General features: G+C 40.1%; 2 protein-coding genes across 2 annotated transcripts; one reads left to right on the top strand and one right to left on the bottom strand.

The window, feature by feature from the left end:
• Positions 1-1,510: 1,510 nt before the first annotated feature.
• Positions 1,511-7,594, top strand: dbx2 (developing brain homeobox 2). The gene is made up of 4 exons (XM_015964127.3): positions 1,511-2,309; positions 3,249-3,332; positions 6,425-6,609; positions 6,758-7,594. Exons 1-4 carry the CDS (start codon positions 2,060-2,062, stop codon positions 6,965-6,967), a joined length of 729 nt encoding a protein of 242 aa, XP_015819613.1. The 5' UTR covers positions 1,511-2,059; the 3' UTR covers positions 6,968-7,594.
• Positions 7,595-11,497: 3,903 nt separating this feature from the next.
• szl (sizzled) lies at positions 11,498-12,866 on the bottom strand. The gene is made up of 4 exons (XM_015964129.3): positions 12,457-12,866; positions 12,208-12,374; positions 12,005-12,097; positions 11,498-11,924 (listed from the first exon to the last, which is right to left on the bottom strand). The coding sequence occupies exons 1-4, from the start codon at positions 12,729-12,731 to the stop codon at positions 11,614-11,616; spliced, it is 846 nt and encodes a 281-aa protein (XP_015819615.1). The 5' UTR covers positions 12,732-12,866; the 3' UTR covers positions 11,498-11,613.
• Between the last annotated feature and the right edge of the window lie 1,513 nt (positions 12,867-14,379).

The raw sequence follows: 14,379 nt of genomic DNA on the forward strand, positions 1-14,379 counted from the left end.
TATATATATATATATATATATATATATATATATATATATATATATATATATATATATACAGTTCAGTTCACTCAAACAGTTCATTCTTATGGCCTGTATTTGATATAATACAATTATGATTAAACTGATACAAGTGACAACTTATTTTATTCTTAATCTTCTAATTTTGTATTTTAGAATTTTATTTTTTACATTGTAAATTTGTTTTATTTAAATAAAACTAGAAAAAAATGTATTTGGTGGAGAAAAAGTATCTCACGTTATTTTCCTTTGTTTTGTACAGGAATCCTCTTCTAGACCTGAAGGAAGAGAGAGGAAGAAAAAAAGGGCACACACAAAAAAATGACAACAGAGCCAAAGTATCACTGCGCCAACAACATGAGGATATATATTAGTAACATTTTTTGCTGAAAAGCACACGGTAATAATTCATAGTGCATTTAGTGCCAGCCACAGCCTTAGGTTATGTGTCCCTACATACCAGCACCATGTTAGGCTAAGTGCTAACATGGTGCTAACATGGTGCTAACATCTGCTTAGCATCTGTGGCCCCACACACTCACATTAGTGAGTGTGTGGGGCCACAGATTTGCCACCAAAGACCCGTGGAAGTTGGAGGAGTTCTAACTATATTTGGTGGAGAAAATATATCAGATTTTCTTTCAAAGCGCTCTGAATTCTTTGACTCTAAAATAGTGATACACCAATATGAAAATTTTTGGCCGATACCGATATCCGATATTAAGCTCACTGTTATGACCGATAACCGATATTTACAGATACCGATATACTGATATTAATGCTTATAAATTTTGCAGATTTTGTATAGAATGAAAATGTATGTTATTATGTACGCACAACACACACATTTACGTTTCTGAGATGATTTCATTCACAGTTCACATGACTAAAAAATTACACATCACCCCCTCACCCTCTGAAACAGGCAAACAAATGGAAACGAGATGGAAAAAATATCGGTTGTTAAAATCGGCCCAGTTTTATTTATCGAACCAATACCGATGTGTTAAAAAATGACTAACAGCGGCCAATACCAATATTGATGCCGATATATTGTCCATCCCTACTCTAAAAGCTAAGCATCCCTTGAAAGAACACATTTGTCAGCAATTTCAAACTAGAATTATCTTGTATTTTGAAATGTTATTTGTGTCAAACCGTAAAACTAATGTTCTGTCTTATCTCCTGCACTATTTACAGCACACACTTTTAGCACAGTGATGAAAATGACTTTTGGCTACATCCAGCCAACTATTGCTGATCATGTGTCCATCTTGGCTTGAGTTGTACATGTAACAACGAATTTCTGTGTGTTTCATTCTGCTGATTCATCAACACACATATTATATTACATGACAACAAAAGCTTGAATTTTCAACATTAAAATCATGAAAAAATGCAGTTTGATTTAATTAATGTCATTTCAGTCATCTTTGAAAGCTTCGTTTTTTAATTGGCTTTTTAGGAATTTGTATTTAAAGACGAAAAACAAGCAATAATATTGAATCTTGTGCTATTCATTCACTAAATGTGGCCCGTTTTTATTATTTAGGCAACCACGAAAGCTCTCACTGAGCAGAGTTCCAGAAATGAAACAGAAAAAGAAAACAAAGTGCATTTTAAATGAACTGCTGAGGGGTCTGTGTTTGGCACAATGGAGCTCTGAGGGAGAAAAGAGAAAACTATTTACTGCAGAAGACTGTTTGGTCCATGTTAAACTTTGGCCAGCACTTCATTGTCGCTGGTGTCTATCATTTAATAGGCTATTTGACATAATGAATGAGCCAGACCCACCTTCTGCCACTCCAGAAAGGCCCCAGCCTTATCTGAATTGAGGAGCACATTAGAGGCTCTCAGCCAATCACAACACAGCCCTGTAGCAAAGTACAGGCCCGAAAGAGGAAGACCAGAGAACTTTTGTCTTCCTCTGAGTTTAATGAAGTTGGCCTGGTCACCCAAGAAAAGGATTAAAGAAGAGTTCAGTGTCACGTAGCTGCTGTAGAGGGAACTTGAGTGCTTGGGTCACTGCGTCAGCAGGATGGTCTCGGTTCAGAGCTGCACCAGAAGAAGCATGGCGAGCATAGCTCCTGCTTTACCGGGCTTTGGAAGCTCCGGAAAGAGCTTTCTGATTGATAACCTGCTGAAATCTCAACGGCCTGCAGCCCGACCTGATGGATCCTCATGTGGGCATCTCAGACAAGCGGCGTGTGAACATCGGAGGAGAATCTGGGGCCAGGATGTCCACCTGGCACAAAGTCCACAACAGGGACCACTTTTGCAACACCCAGGTAGTTATATTTGTATGGGCATGTTTGTAGAAATGAACTAGCTTTCACTGACTGATTTGTGTTTTGTTGTGACAAAACAAAAGAATAATGCAAATTCAAATGCAAAGATTTTATATGGGATGTACAACTCGGGCTAGAATAGAAACAGAGTTATTATGAAAACACACCTCTAAAGTTGGTAGTGATGCCATAATCCCACCAGAGTCATGCAAACACCTTTTCCAGCAAATTCCAAATAATAATATACTAAAAACACAGCCTGTTTCTGTATAATCCAACTCCACCCTAAACCAAAGGATTTACAAAAAAATGTCTCAATTTTAGGGTGAATTTTTTTTCGTAAATGTTAAAACAAAAGTGAAAAAAAATGTTGGAATAGTCATGAAAGGCAATAATGAGGGACTGAGATGTTGAAAACCAACCAGAGGTTGGGAAAACTAGAAGCAATGCATCAAGCTCTTCACATAAAGTAGGAAAAAACTAAAGCACATGTTTTACGACACTGGAAATGCTAAACTACTGATACAAATAACTCAGTAATTTATCTGTTCATCCAGATAATAGCTTTTTCAAGGAAATATTGTTTTTAAGTTTAGCCAAACAACATTCATCAGTCGCTGAAAATCAAATGCATGTAAATCTCGACCCTGAACTGTAAATAGTAAAAGCAATTTACTTTTAAAACTTGTAAAGGGCAGTCTGTAAATGTTCCATTCCCTACAACATATAGTCATCCCAATGTGGCATTATGATATATGCACATGTTTTGTCATAGTTTCCAAACTTGATGATCTTCAGTCTATTTCTATCTGGTTGTTAGCTTCCTGTCTGGAAACAGTTACATTCGTTTGTATTCAGATTTTTTTTTTGGAAACGTTTGATTAAGGTGTCATGTTGTGGCTCAGGACTCTATCTGACTGTGTCGTCCTGTCATTGCAGGCATGCTCAGCAGTGTTTTCCTGCAGAGCTCGCAGTATCTGCTGGCGTGCTGCGGTGGGTCCAGCCCCCCTCCTGTCCTCTCCAGTGAGTTTTCTATGCCTCATCAGCAATGCTTCAGCTGCTCTCTAAACATAAGCAGCAAGGTCTTCCATGCTTTCCACAGCTAATTACCAATGCAATGCCAAAGAGCTAATTCTCCGTTCAACTCTGCACAGTTCTATTCATTACCATTCACGGCTGTTTAGGACGGGGAAAGGGGTGGGTTGGGGGGGGGGGGGGGAGTCCCAGAGGCCCCCTGCTTTCGGACTAGCAAACACACACACGTTTAGCAGTGCCAATACACAGAACTAAAACTTTCATCCCCACTGTAGCAAGATTACTGAGTAATACTGAGTATTGTTTCTTAGCTGAATCTGGAAATTCCTAACACGAAAGGTTTCATTTGAAAAATATCTGCGTGTAAAATATAAACTTAAGTTTTAAAATGTTTTTATCACAGCTTATTGTGTTGAACACTAGACATATATCATCCACATAAAATGTCTCGGAATTAATGGAATTCAACATTTGTTCTTTTTTGGCGTTGTCCCTCAGCAATTGGAAGTTATTAGTTGCTGCAATTCATGGTGGCTGTCAAGAGTTGTGGAGAAAGGCACAAATCAGAAAAGCCTCATCCCACAGGTCCCTAGAGTCTTCTTAATAGGCTGACACTTTCCCACAGCGCCCGGCAACAAAACAATGCCAACGCTGGCCGTGACCAATTGGCACTTTCACTCCACCATCCACACGCGACCTCACCGCAATTTTTCACTGCAGCAATGAACTCCACTAAGCATTAAGAAAGCACCCTCACCCATTCCTCTGCAGCAGAGGGTTGGACAAGGAACGTCCCCCGCTCATTGTGTGGCTAAAGAGCTTGGGCACGCAGACCCCCCCCCCCTGTTCTGCTGTCCTTCAACTCTCATTCCTGCCCATTGGAGACCTCTCGACTAGGACATAAAGCACTCAATGAAAGTGACTTTTATAGACTTATTCGAGCTCATCTTCACATACAAACTGGCTTCAAACTTGCAAGAGAAGAGATTTAGCGCTGGGCCACTGAGTCATCGAGTAATGGCATTTCCATTGTGCAGCTGCATTGTTGGTGCCCCATCAGATTCAATAGATGGTCCAATAGGGTAGACACACACATTACCCAGGAATGACCTGGTAATCAGCTATTTAAGTAAAAGCCATTGAGCTCCCATTGAGAAGTGAGAAGCATGTCCAAACCTGTTTTGTGCTCCCGGAGGTGGTCTATGTGCAGATTTGTCGTACAGATTAAAAAGGCAATGCTGAATGGATCAGATAAATTGTTTCACTTGACTTTTTTTGTGAGTGCACCTGTGAGTGAGGCAGCGTGGGATTGCTCCTCACAGGTCATCTAATCCCTTTTCCTGAACAGAAACAGCAGCTGACTCACTTTAGTCATCCCTAGTTTGTTAATTTGGACAAACCGAAAGACATTAGTCAAAAGTCGGAAATAAATGGGGTCAAATTGCCATCATCTTGGAAATGTTGTGAATTCAAATTGGGAGACCAAGATGCAAGAGAAGAAAGTGAACCCGTATATGTGCTCAGTGCATTGTTTTTGCACAAACGTGTGTTTTTGTGAATAGTTGTGGTTCTGCTAATGCAATATATCTTTTTTTTTTTGTTGCAAGATGTGCACTTTTGGGGGATTCACCAAATATATATATTTTTAATTCCCTTGTTCCATTTACTTTAACGCTAAAATTGTTTTATAGTCAGTGCTCCCTGGCATTTTTCTGTGCCATTGACTCCCATATACATTTTTTTCTAAGCAGGCTAAATATAAGCATTTTTATTATTCTGTATGAATTTCCAAACCAGTCACAAAGACTGAATTTTAAGTTTTTATTGTTTTTCACTAGATTGTTTATTTTCCCCAAGTATAGCAGGGTGTATATAAATGGACACTATTCAAATATAAAAACATGAATAAAAATACTTTTTAAGCCTATTTATAACAGTCAACTATGTTAAAAATTCACCCACAAAACAAATTAATTCCATTATTTGTTTGAAATAATGGAATTAATAAACAAATCTAAAACATAAATGGCCTGTATATTGTATAAAATGGTTACATGTTTTCACTTGTTTACATTTCTGGTTTTGATCATACACCTGGCAATAAAAGGATAAATAAAGGGTTTAAATCTCAGAAGCACACACATATTTTATTATACTGTGTGAGGAATGAAGCCAAAAATGAAAAATTGGAACTTATGAAATATTATATGAGATTTCAGCATTTTTTTGTGCACAAAGACTAAAACTGTGACTCTACATTAAGCAAAAAGTATAAAGTGAGCAAAAAAATTTATTTTTCCCCCCATTTGTGACAATTTAAGGCAGCTTCAAACAGGTCCTCTGGACATAACATACAAAAAATAATTAGATTTTTTTCGATTTTGAAACATTTCTGACTGTTCTGATTTTGATCATAAACCTGGCAATAAAGGGGTTAAATCTCAGATTCACACACGCATTTAATATAAATTGTGAAGGCTGAAGCTAAGGATGAAATTCATTCATGCAAAAATGAAATATAATGCAGAAAGTTCTGTTTCAGCAGTGTTTTGTGCAGAAGGAGCAAAGACGTTAGAAATTTTAAAGGGTTACATGAGAGGTAAAAATAAACAGGAATGGATAAAACAAGTGAAATACCTCCAGGGCTAGACATGCAAGGAAATGGCAAGGAACTGGAGTAAAGTAAAGCCAGGAACTGTACATTCTAAGTAAAGTACTAAGTGAATGACATTAATACCAAATACACACTGTAAGCAGTTATAGACAAGATCTGTCATTGTTAAATAATCATTAGAAAAGTCTTCCTATGCCAGCTTAAATCGGTGGTCCATGTTTGTAGAGTGACAGTCTCACCAACAAGCCAGTTTAGCCCTCATGACCAAACATGACAGGCAACTATTAAACAGCTGTTTTGATTCTATTATTTAGTGACTCATTCAACTGGAACAGCTTAACCCAACAGGACCTGCCTTCTATGAATAACTTTGTTTCGATCAATGCCTCAACTGAGCATCCATGTTTTGTTGGAACGTAAACTCCAATCGATCTTGTGACTTCTATTGATTATCTCATTTTTTCAGAAGGAGCAAACGTTAAAATCTGGTCTCCTAATGTAAGCCCTAAATCACGCAGAGGGATCCTCAGGAGGGCAGTGTTCTCTGAGGAACAGAGGAAGGAGCTGGAGAAGACTTTCAGACGACAGAAGTACATCAGTAAAATGGACAGAAACAAACTGGCAGCTGATCTTAGTCTCAAAGAGTCGCAGGTAATAGACTTGGTATGATCCTAGTTTTGGCTTTGTAAGAGTAACATGGGGAATAAAACCTCCTTTACTGGGTGGCTTCTACAGCCTAGATAGATACACTCAAAGCTCTTTACTGATTATCTCTTTTTCCACCCTCCTGCTAATGTAGGTGAAAATTTGGTTCCAGAACCGTCGCATGAAGTGGAGAAACCGCAAGGAGAAGGAGGTCCATACCACTCATTCCCCAATGGATGAGCTCATGGTCAGAGGTCTCTCCCTGGTGGAGGAACAACCATCACACAACCACACTAATGCAGCCACAGAGCGCTCACCATCACAGAAACCTACCAAAGGTGCATGTAAGACCAAAAAAAGTTGATTCAAAACAAAATACTTTCTTTAGAACCTCCAACCCCAACTCTGATACCAGAAGGGTCTCTGAAACAATGGAAAAAATATGTTGAACACTGATACTTCAAAAATACTTTGGTTGGTAGTTTGATTGGATTTCATTCCCTTTCAGACCAAAACTGAGTTGTTCTATTTACTATTTGCATGTTAAACATTTGTATATTTGTGTAGGCTTACACTTGCAACTGTAGCTCAGGAGGTAGAGCAGGTTGTCCAGTAATCAGAAGGTTGCGGGTTTGATCCCAGCTCCCAACAGAGAATTCTGCTGTTGTGTCCTTTGGCAAGAAACTTAACCCACTTTGCCTGCCGGTGGTGGTCGGAGGGCCTGATGGCACCTGTGCTCAGCAGCCTCGCCTCCATCAGTGTGCCCTGGTCAGCTGTGGCTATACTGTAGCTCATCACCATCAGTGTGTGTGTGTGTGAATGGATGAATGACACTGTAGCGGTTTGGAGTCCTCTCACTCTGAAAGGTGCTATATAAGTGCGGGTCATTTACCATTATCATTAATACCATTTTCTATTAAATCCTTCAGATTGTTTTGAAGTTGTAAATATTATTTCAGAATGAATGAACTGTAAATAAAGTGTTTAATTGAATCTGGTTTTTGCAATCTACTTATTTCTGGTGTAAATCTTCTCAGTCGTTGTCCTGCCTCGTCATTCTGCCGTTTGTGCACTGAAATGGTGATGTCCCAGTCTTGCTTTAGTCGGTGAGGTTGAAATCCTGTTTCTGATGAGATTAGCTCCAATAACGTTGCATCAGGTCAATCGAGGCTCCCAACAGACTCACAGCGAACCCATTCTTGGTCAATGAAAAACATTCACGTAATTAGGAAAAAACGGAAACTTTATTCCATGCAACCACATACATATATACTGGACAATTCATTAGCCTGGCCTGCCAGACTCCGCCTCTGTTCAATTCTGCACAGAGAAAGGGTTTGGGAACTCTCCTATTCAAATAACCCCACCCCCTGAGAATTCTAACCTAGCCAATCAGCGCTACGGAGTGTACGTCACACACCATAACGCCGAGTTTGTTGAACATGGCGAGGCTCTTTCTTCTGTTCTAAATTACTTGGACACGACTTTAAAACAACAAGTAGAAACGCTAAAGTCTTTCTTCTAAAGAAAGATGTTTGCGCTGTCGCCAGACGCCATTTTTGACTGCAGCTAAAAAACTACAGCGTCGCGGATGGCACACACAGTGACGCTCAGTTTCTCATTAACAACAAAGACAGCGGCGGAGTTCGCTGCAGCTCTTTCCTCTGGTCTAAATGACTTGAATGTCATTAAAACCACAACAAGTAGAAGCTCTAAAAGCATTTATTCTAAAGAAATTAAAGATGTTTGCGCTGTCGCTAGACGCCATTTTTGACTACAGCTGAAAAATTACAGCCTCACACGGTACAGTCGGCATTTCGTCTTTTTTTTGACTGGTTATTTTTGAGCTGCCTAGTACAGCCCCTCAAGTGCCTCTCTGTCTGTGAGTTACCAGATTTTTTCTCCATACAGAATTAAACAGAGGACCAGTCTGGCAGGCCAGGCTAACAATTCAAGTCCATAGGCTCGAATTATACGTTTTTGTGCCCAAATGAGAGGTTCCCACCATTACCATTTTGACCGTGTCACAGGTCTCGTCACGCCCAGACAATCCAAAAAATGGGAAAAGAGGTGGAGCTGAGGGTGGGGCTGTTACATTTGGAACAGGGTTGGAACAAATGAACCATAGCTACTAGCTAACTTAGCTAACCCAAAAAGCTAAGAAGGGCTCCTTGGACGGGGATATCCCATCTGACCGGCAGACTGACTCCTGTGCAAGGCTGGAGTCATGCTGGTCACCTGTGGAGATCTAATATGGACTGGGACTATTCAATTACAAGCATAGCCTCAGCACTCTGCGATGACAGCCAAGCGCCGTGGCATTTTACATCAGCTCTTGCTCCATGGTCTGAGATAAGTGGTACAGCTACATGCTAACCCAAAGCTAACAGAGTTTTTCCAGCTATCTTCAGCAAGAAAATGCGGTAGAACGACTCCAAAGTAAAGGCACCTTTGGCCTGCTTAGTAAGGTGACCACGGATATCGGGCTTCGCTAGTTCCACCGCGGTGAAAGATCCGCGTGTCCGCCTTTGTTGATGGTCTTTTCTCCGGGAGCCAGAAATCAGCGGAACGTTATACTAGCCCGAAGCTAACAAAGTTTTCCCGGGCATTTTAAGCAAGAAAAATGCAGTTGAGCTACACCGAAGGCAAGCAGCGTCAACAAAAAAGAGCTGTGGTGTTTCTGTGGTCTCCCTCAGAGATTCACCATTGACCAGCATGACTACAGCCTCGCTTCGGAGCCAGCCCAGCTGCCCCCGGGAAATGGGAACAGACAGCCGTCTGCTATTCTCAGGCAGGAGACAGCAGAAGCTGGGCACCCGCTCAAGGTTCTTATGCAGCCCCACTAACATGTTTGACCAAGCAGTTAAATGACATGATATTAAACCTAAAATGGCCTTTTGAACCAGGCTGTAAACATGTTTATTTCTGCTGTGAAACTGGCCTTTTTAACTTGGGAGTCTATGAGAATTTGCTCACTTCTGGTGCCAGCCCCCAGTGGATGAGAGTGGACCTGCATGATTTACCACTTCCTTTTTGGCTTCATATTTGCTGCAGAATTATGGGGGTCTGCATGCAACGTGCAAATGTTGTCTTGGCATAATCGGTGATATTACTGTGCATGCAGAGACATGGCCATATGTGTAAAACATTAGCAAAAACGCTCACTTGTGTGCACCGTCTTTGTCATCTGGTGCATTTTTATTTTCCAAAAATGCTGTTGCTGACATTGCTTCAAAATATAGGGGGAATTTTTAAACACAGTGACGTGCTGGTTTTAAAAGACAGCTCAAACATAGGTGATTGATGATAAAGGACTGTCTGACTAAAGCTGTTAGATAGTGATGGATGACACAATGTGAAGCATAAAAGATAACCCACCCAATTAGGACCCAGATCATTCAAGATGCCAGGAATTGTTGAAGAAGGTCAAAGGATCTGCCAGGAAGGGAACATCATGGCAGTGAGTCTGCAGAATGATGGGCTGGATCAGCTCAAAGCTTTAGGGAAAAGTGTATTCATAGTACGACGACAGTGAGGGAAACTGAGAGCTGAGAAACAGGAAACTGTAAAATGTCAATTTTGTTCGAGTTACCTCACCCTTTAACTTTTTTTCTTTGCTGTATGAAACAAATGTTGTTTTTTTAAACGGCAGTGGTCAGACTCTACCATCTTCAGTGCAAGATCTTGGTGAAAAATTAATGCAACACTGGATGGAAACAAATATTATGACTTTGCCAAGCTTATCAAAACAATGCCACAGCGAATGTCATGATCAACAAAATATTAGAGTATGTGTGACCTTGTTTTTTTGGGGGGGGTGATGACTTTTTGTGGGCCGGGCAGTGTTTTAGTACTGTAACCACAAAGTAATTGGAACAAAAAAGATGGAGACAATTTTTTTTTTACTTAACAGCAAAAGTTGCAAGACTTTCTACAAAGGTTGGGCTAAAAGAGGCCGATCACTATTATGTAGTTTACCCCATCCCCAGACATAAACCATGCGAATGGATCCATCTGTATCCTACGAGTTTTTATTTGTGAAACTACCCTAGATTTTACTGTACTCTTTGCTGTAATTGATCATTGGTTTTGATTTTTGAGGGCAAAGTATCGTTAAAAGAGGACTCACAGGAGAACTGGTAAATTTCATCAGACTCTAGCTTAAATATAAAAATTTCTAGTGGTTTTTTTTATTGTTCTGAAGAACTGCACAATTACAATGAAGGCATTTTTATCAGTAAAAGTCCACCAATTAGTTTTTGTCCCTTTCCAAAAGATTCTAAACTTAGAACTACAATTAAAATCAGTTATTAAATACTTTTGTATTTAGAATAACTCAAAACTCTTCAGTTTTTTTGTGTTGAACTTCTGAAGACATTCAACTATTTCTCACGCTACAATATATACATAAGAGAATAAGTGTCTTGAATAGAATGTTTCACTAAGTTATATATAAAATGATAAAGTATTTTCAAACTAATTTAAAGGGCCTTTTATATCTGTAAACAGAGGGACTGAATAATAAAATTCAAAAAGTATTGAACATCCTTCTTGTTCAACAACTCTAGTGAGGTCTGCTTAGCTTTGTGAGGAAAATGAAGCTATTCAGATGTAAAGTGGGTGGTTTATCTTCTCATTAGCACTTCATTCAACAGAAGGTCTGCTGTGAATAAAGTCACAAGTCATTTAGAAGTCAACACATCCTTCCGCGGTAATTTTTCAAAACAATGTGTAATGAGATTAAAAAAATGAATGTTTCTCATTTGTTTTTAATATACAAACAAATGTAATGTTATACAAACAAATCTATATTAGAATAACAGAAAAGAAGAGCAAATTCAATTTGCGGGAGATCTCATACACACATACAAATATATGAAAACATTTCCTTGTAAAGATGTTAAATATATTTAATTAACATTCTATTGATATTATTTACAGGTTTGAGTGCATCACATGAATTAAGCTATCCCATATGAATAAGAGAACAAAATTCAGAGTAGTTCCTTCTTAACATCGGTGGTGTTTCCACCTACGAGTGGCTAATGCAATGCCGGAGTCCTTTTTGTGCCAGGGAAAGAGATGGGTGAGTGCCACAGCTCCGTTGGGCTTCACAGAGCCTGTCAGAACGTAAAGCTGCGAGCGGCCCGGGCGCACCAAGGAGCTGGCACACTGGAGGTTGATGAGGAGCCACTCCCGCAACAGGTGCTGGGTGTCATAAGGCAGCAGTGGACCCTGGCGGATAAACTCAACTCGGCCCTCCACCTTGAACTCTGGCTCTCCGGTGGAGTGACGGAGACGATGGAGTTTGGCCGTCACAGCTGTGGAAAGGTGAATGAATTACTGACAGCATGATATCAAACAGTGCATGTGATAGGGAAACAATGATGTTGGTACATACCAAAATCATAATGACAAAAGGCACTCAGGACTGTTTTCATGGGTGGGGACGTTTCCACAGATGGACAGTTTTGACACACTGGTTTGGGTAAATCTGTGAGTTTAAAAAAATGATTTAATAATAGCACATGGACAATACTTTATTAAGTAAAGGGAATAGCTAACTATTACGTAGAACCACATTTTTAAATGAATGGCAATCACCTTTAAGAAAGTAATTGAATTTTCCATGGGGGGTTAGACACATGTCTTCCTCAGCAGGGAAACGGTCACAGTCAAACGCCTCAGGCCAAGGATGTCCCTGGCAGTCCAGCACTGGGGCACAGCTGTCCCTTACTGCCACACACAGACTGCGACAAGGCTGGATAAAACTGAGGGGCAAATTTTGATGGAATCTCAATTAGATTCATTTAAATCTATGCAAAGTGTGAAAAAACTGTTGAAATGACTTACGTGTCAAGACAGATGGGTGCAATAATGGAGCAGAGGAAGACTTGTGCTTGAGGGTGGCAGCCTGTTTGCAACAAGTCTTTCCAGTCCTCTGAACGTAGAACCACTTCTCCTAGGTTGCTGTGTCCTAAAAAGTTAGGCAGGCGCATCTCAGAGTATCCAACATCCTTGCAGACTTTCATCTGGTTGGGGATGGCAACGCAACGAGTGGACTGACTCATGTCAAACGCCAGTAATGGAGATGCCACAGCTACAAGAGGCACAATGAAGAACATCATACTGATAGTTGTTGGTAAACTCCTAAAAGGTGAGCTTTCAGAGAGGTTGTCGGACTTTGGTGTGACTTCGCTGCTGATGCACCTTTCCTTATATACAGCAGTCAGCCAGCCCCATCAGTCTGCTAGTCTGTTATCAACTACCTATCAAAGGGCATAGAGACGGTGTGTTTGGAGACAACAGCTTTTTTTTTTGTGTAATGGCTGCAGACAAAAAAGGGGGCAGTAAGCAGACTGAGGGTGTGAGTTAGGAGGGGCAGGGGAGACAAAAGGCAATGTCACCCCAGTTTTAAGATGAGCCACGTGATCTTTCATTTGTTTAAAGAGAATTTAAAAAGTGGAAAAAGTCCTGAAAAAATAGTTTTATCTACGCTGTATCACAAATGTTCATCACAATTTTTTTCTGTAGGGGTTTGTTTCAAAATAAAAGCTCATTTTTACCAGTCTACTACTCTGTTTAAGTTTTAATATGAAAAATAATGTCCTAAAATTCCCTTGGTGATCATCAGTTCTACATTACTGTAAAACCCTAGAGAATACCTATAAGGCAAAATCCCTCATGAACTTAAGACTTTCAAACTATTGCAGATCCACCAGTTTGCTCCATCTCAAGGACCCAAGCCCCTTCATCCATTCTCATTAGATTAGGACATATTTGTTTGAGTGTTGTCTGTCTCCAGATTTAGATGTGTATCTGCAATTGATCCCTCTGGGCCTTTTCTTCAAGAATTAGGTCTCTATTGCACTCAACCAGTCCAAAAACTTTTGACTCTGATTGGCTCTCTTCCCACTTACATATGGCTGTGTAGCAGCCCTGTCTGGAAGAGACAATGAACATGTGACCAGCCAGAGCTGAGCCACGTTTTACTGCATGATCTGATGACGGGAGGCTGGTTCCAGATCGGGTAGACGAGTTCAGCCCATAAGAGGGGGACTAACTGGATAATTAGAGACCCAGACCAATTTGGGAAAACAATAAGTCCTCACATTTAACAAGCTCTCCCCGCCAGGATCCCAGCAGGGATCTGTTGTTGGGCCTGATGGCTGCTGTGTAGACAGTGTGTCTGTCTTGAGCTGCATGCCCTAATGTCAGTCAATGACAATGTGACAGCGAAGTGAAGTGATTGGTTGAACATGTGTCTGTCAAAATGACCGTAAACAATCTTTGAAGAATCTTCAAAGAGAGATGGATCCTGCTTCTCACTGTTAACAGAATGAAACCTGGCATGATTTTTATTGAGGAAATTTAAAAACAAACCCTCAAAACTCAAGCAACTGGCTTCTGGAACATCCAGCTTGAATAGTGTTGTGACAGTAATTTATTTTTTTTTTTTTTTGTGGAATGCACCACATTTAAAACATCAATCAACATATAAACCACCATGATGTCATCCTACCATTCGCTGGTTTTGTACGTCGTCGTTTCAAATGCCACAAATTTAGGATCATATGAGAGGGTCAGACACCCAGGCTCAAATTTAAACCAAATGAAAATTTAACTTTTTATAAAGTGGTGTGCATGCTAGGTGAAATATATAACTGATCCACACTAATACAACCACCAGCCCTAACCAATTAGTGAACGAACACCAGTCTCAAAGTCTGATGTGATTTCAGACACCAAACCATCTGTAGCACTTCAACACCCGAG

Source organism: Nothobranchius furzeri, chromosome 4 (assembly GCF_043380555.1).
Source record: "Nothobranchius furzeri strain GRZ-AD chromosome 4, NfurGRZ-RIMD1, whole genome shotgun sequence".
Taxonomy (NCBI): Eukaryota; Metazoa; Chordata; class Actinopteri; order Cyprinodontiformes; family Nothobranchiidae; genus Nothobranchius; species Nothobranchius furzeri.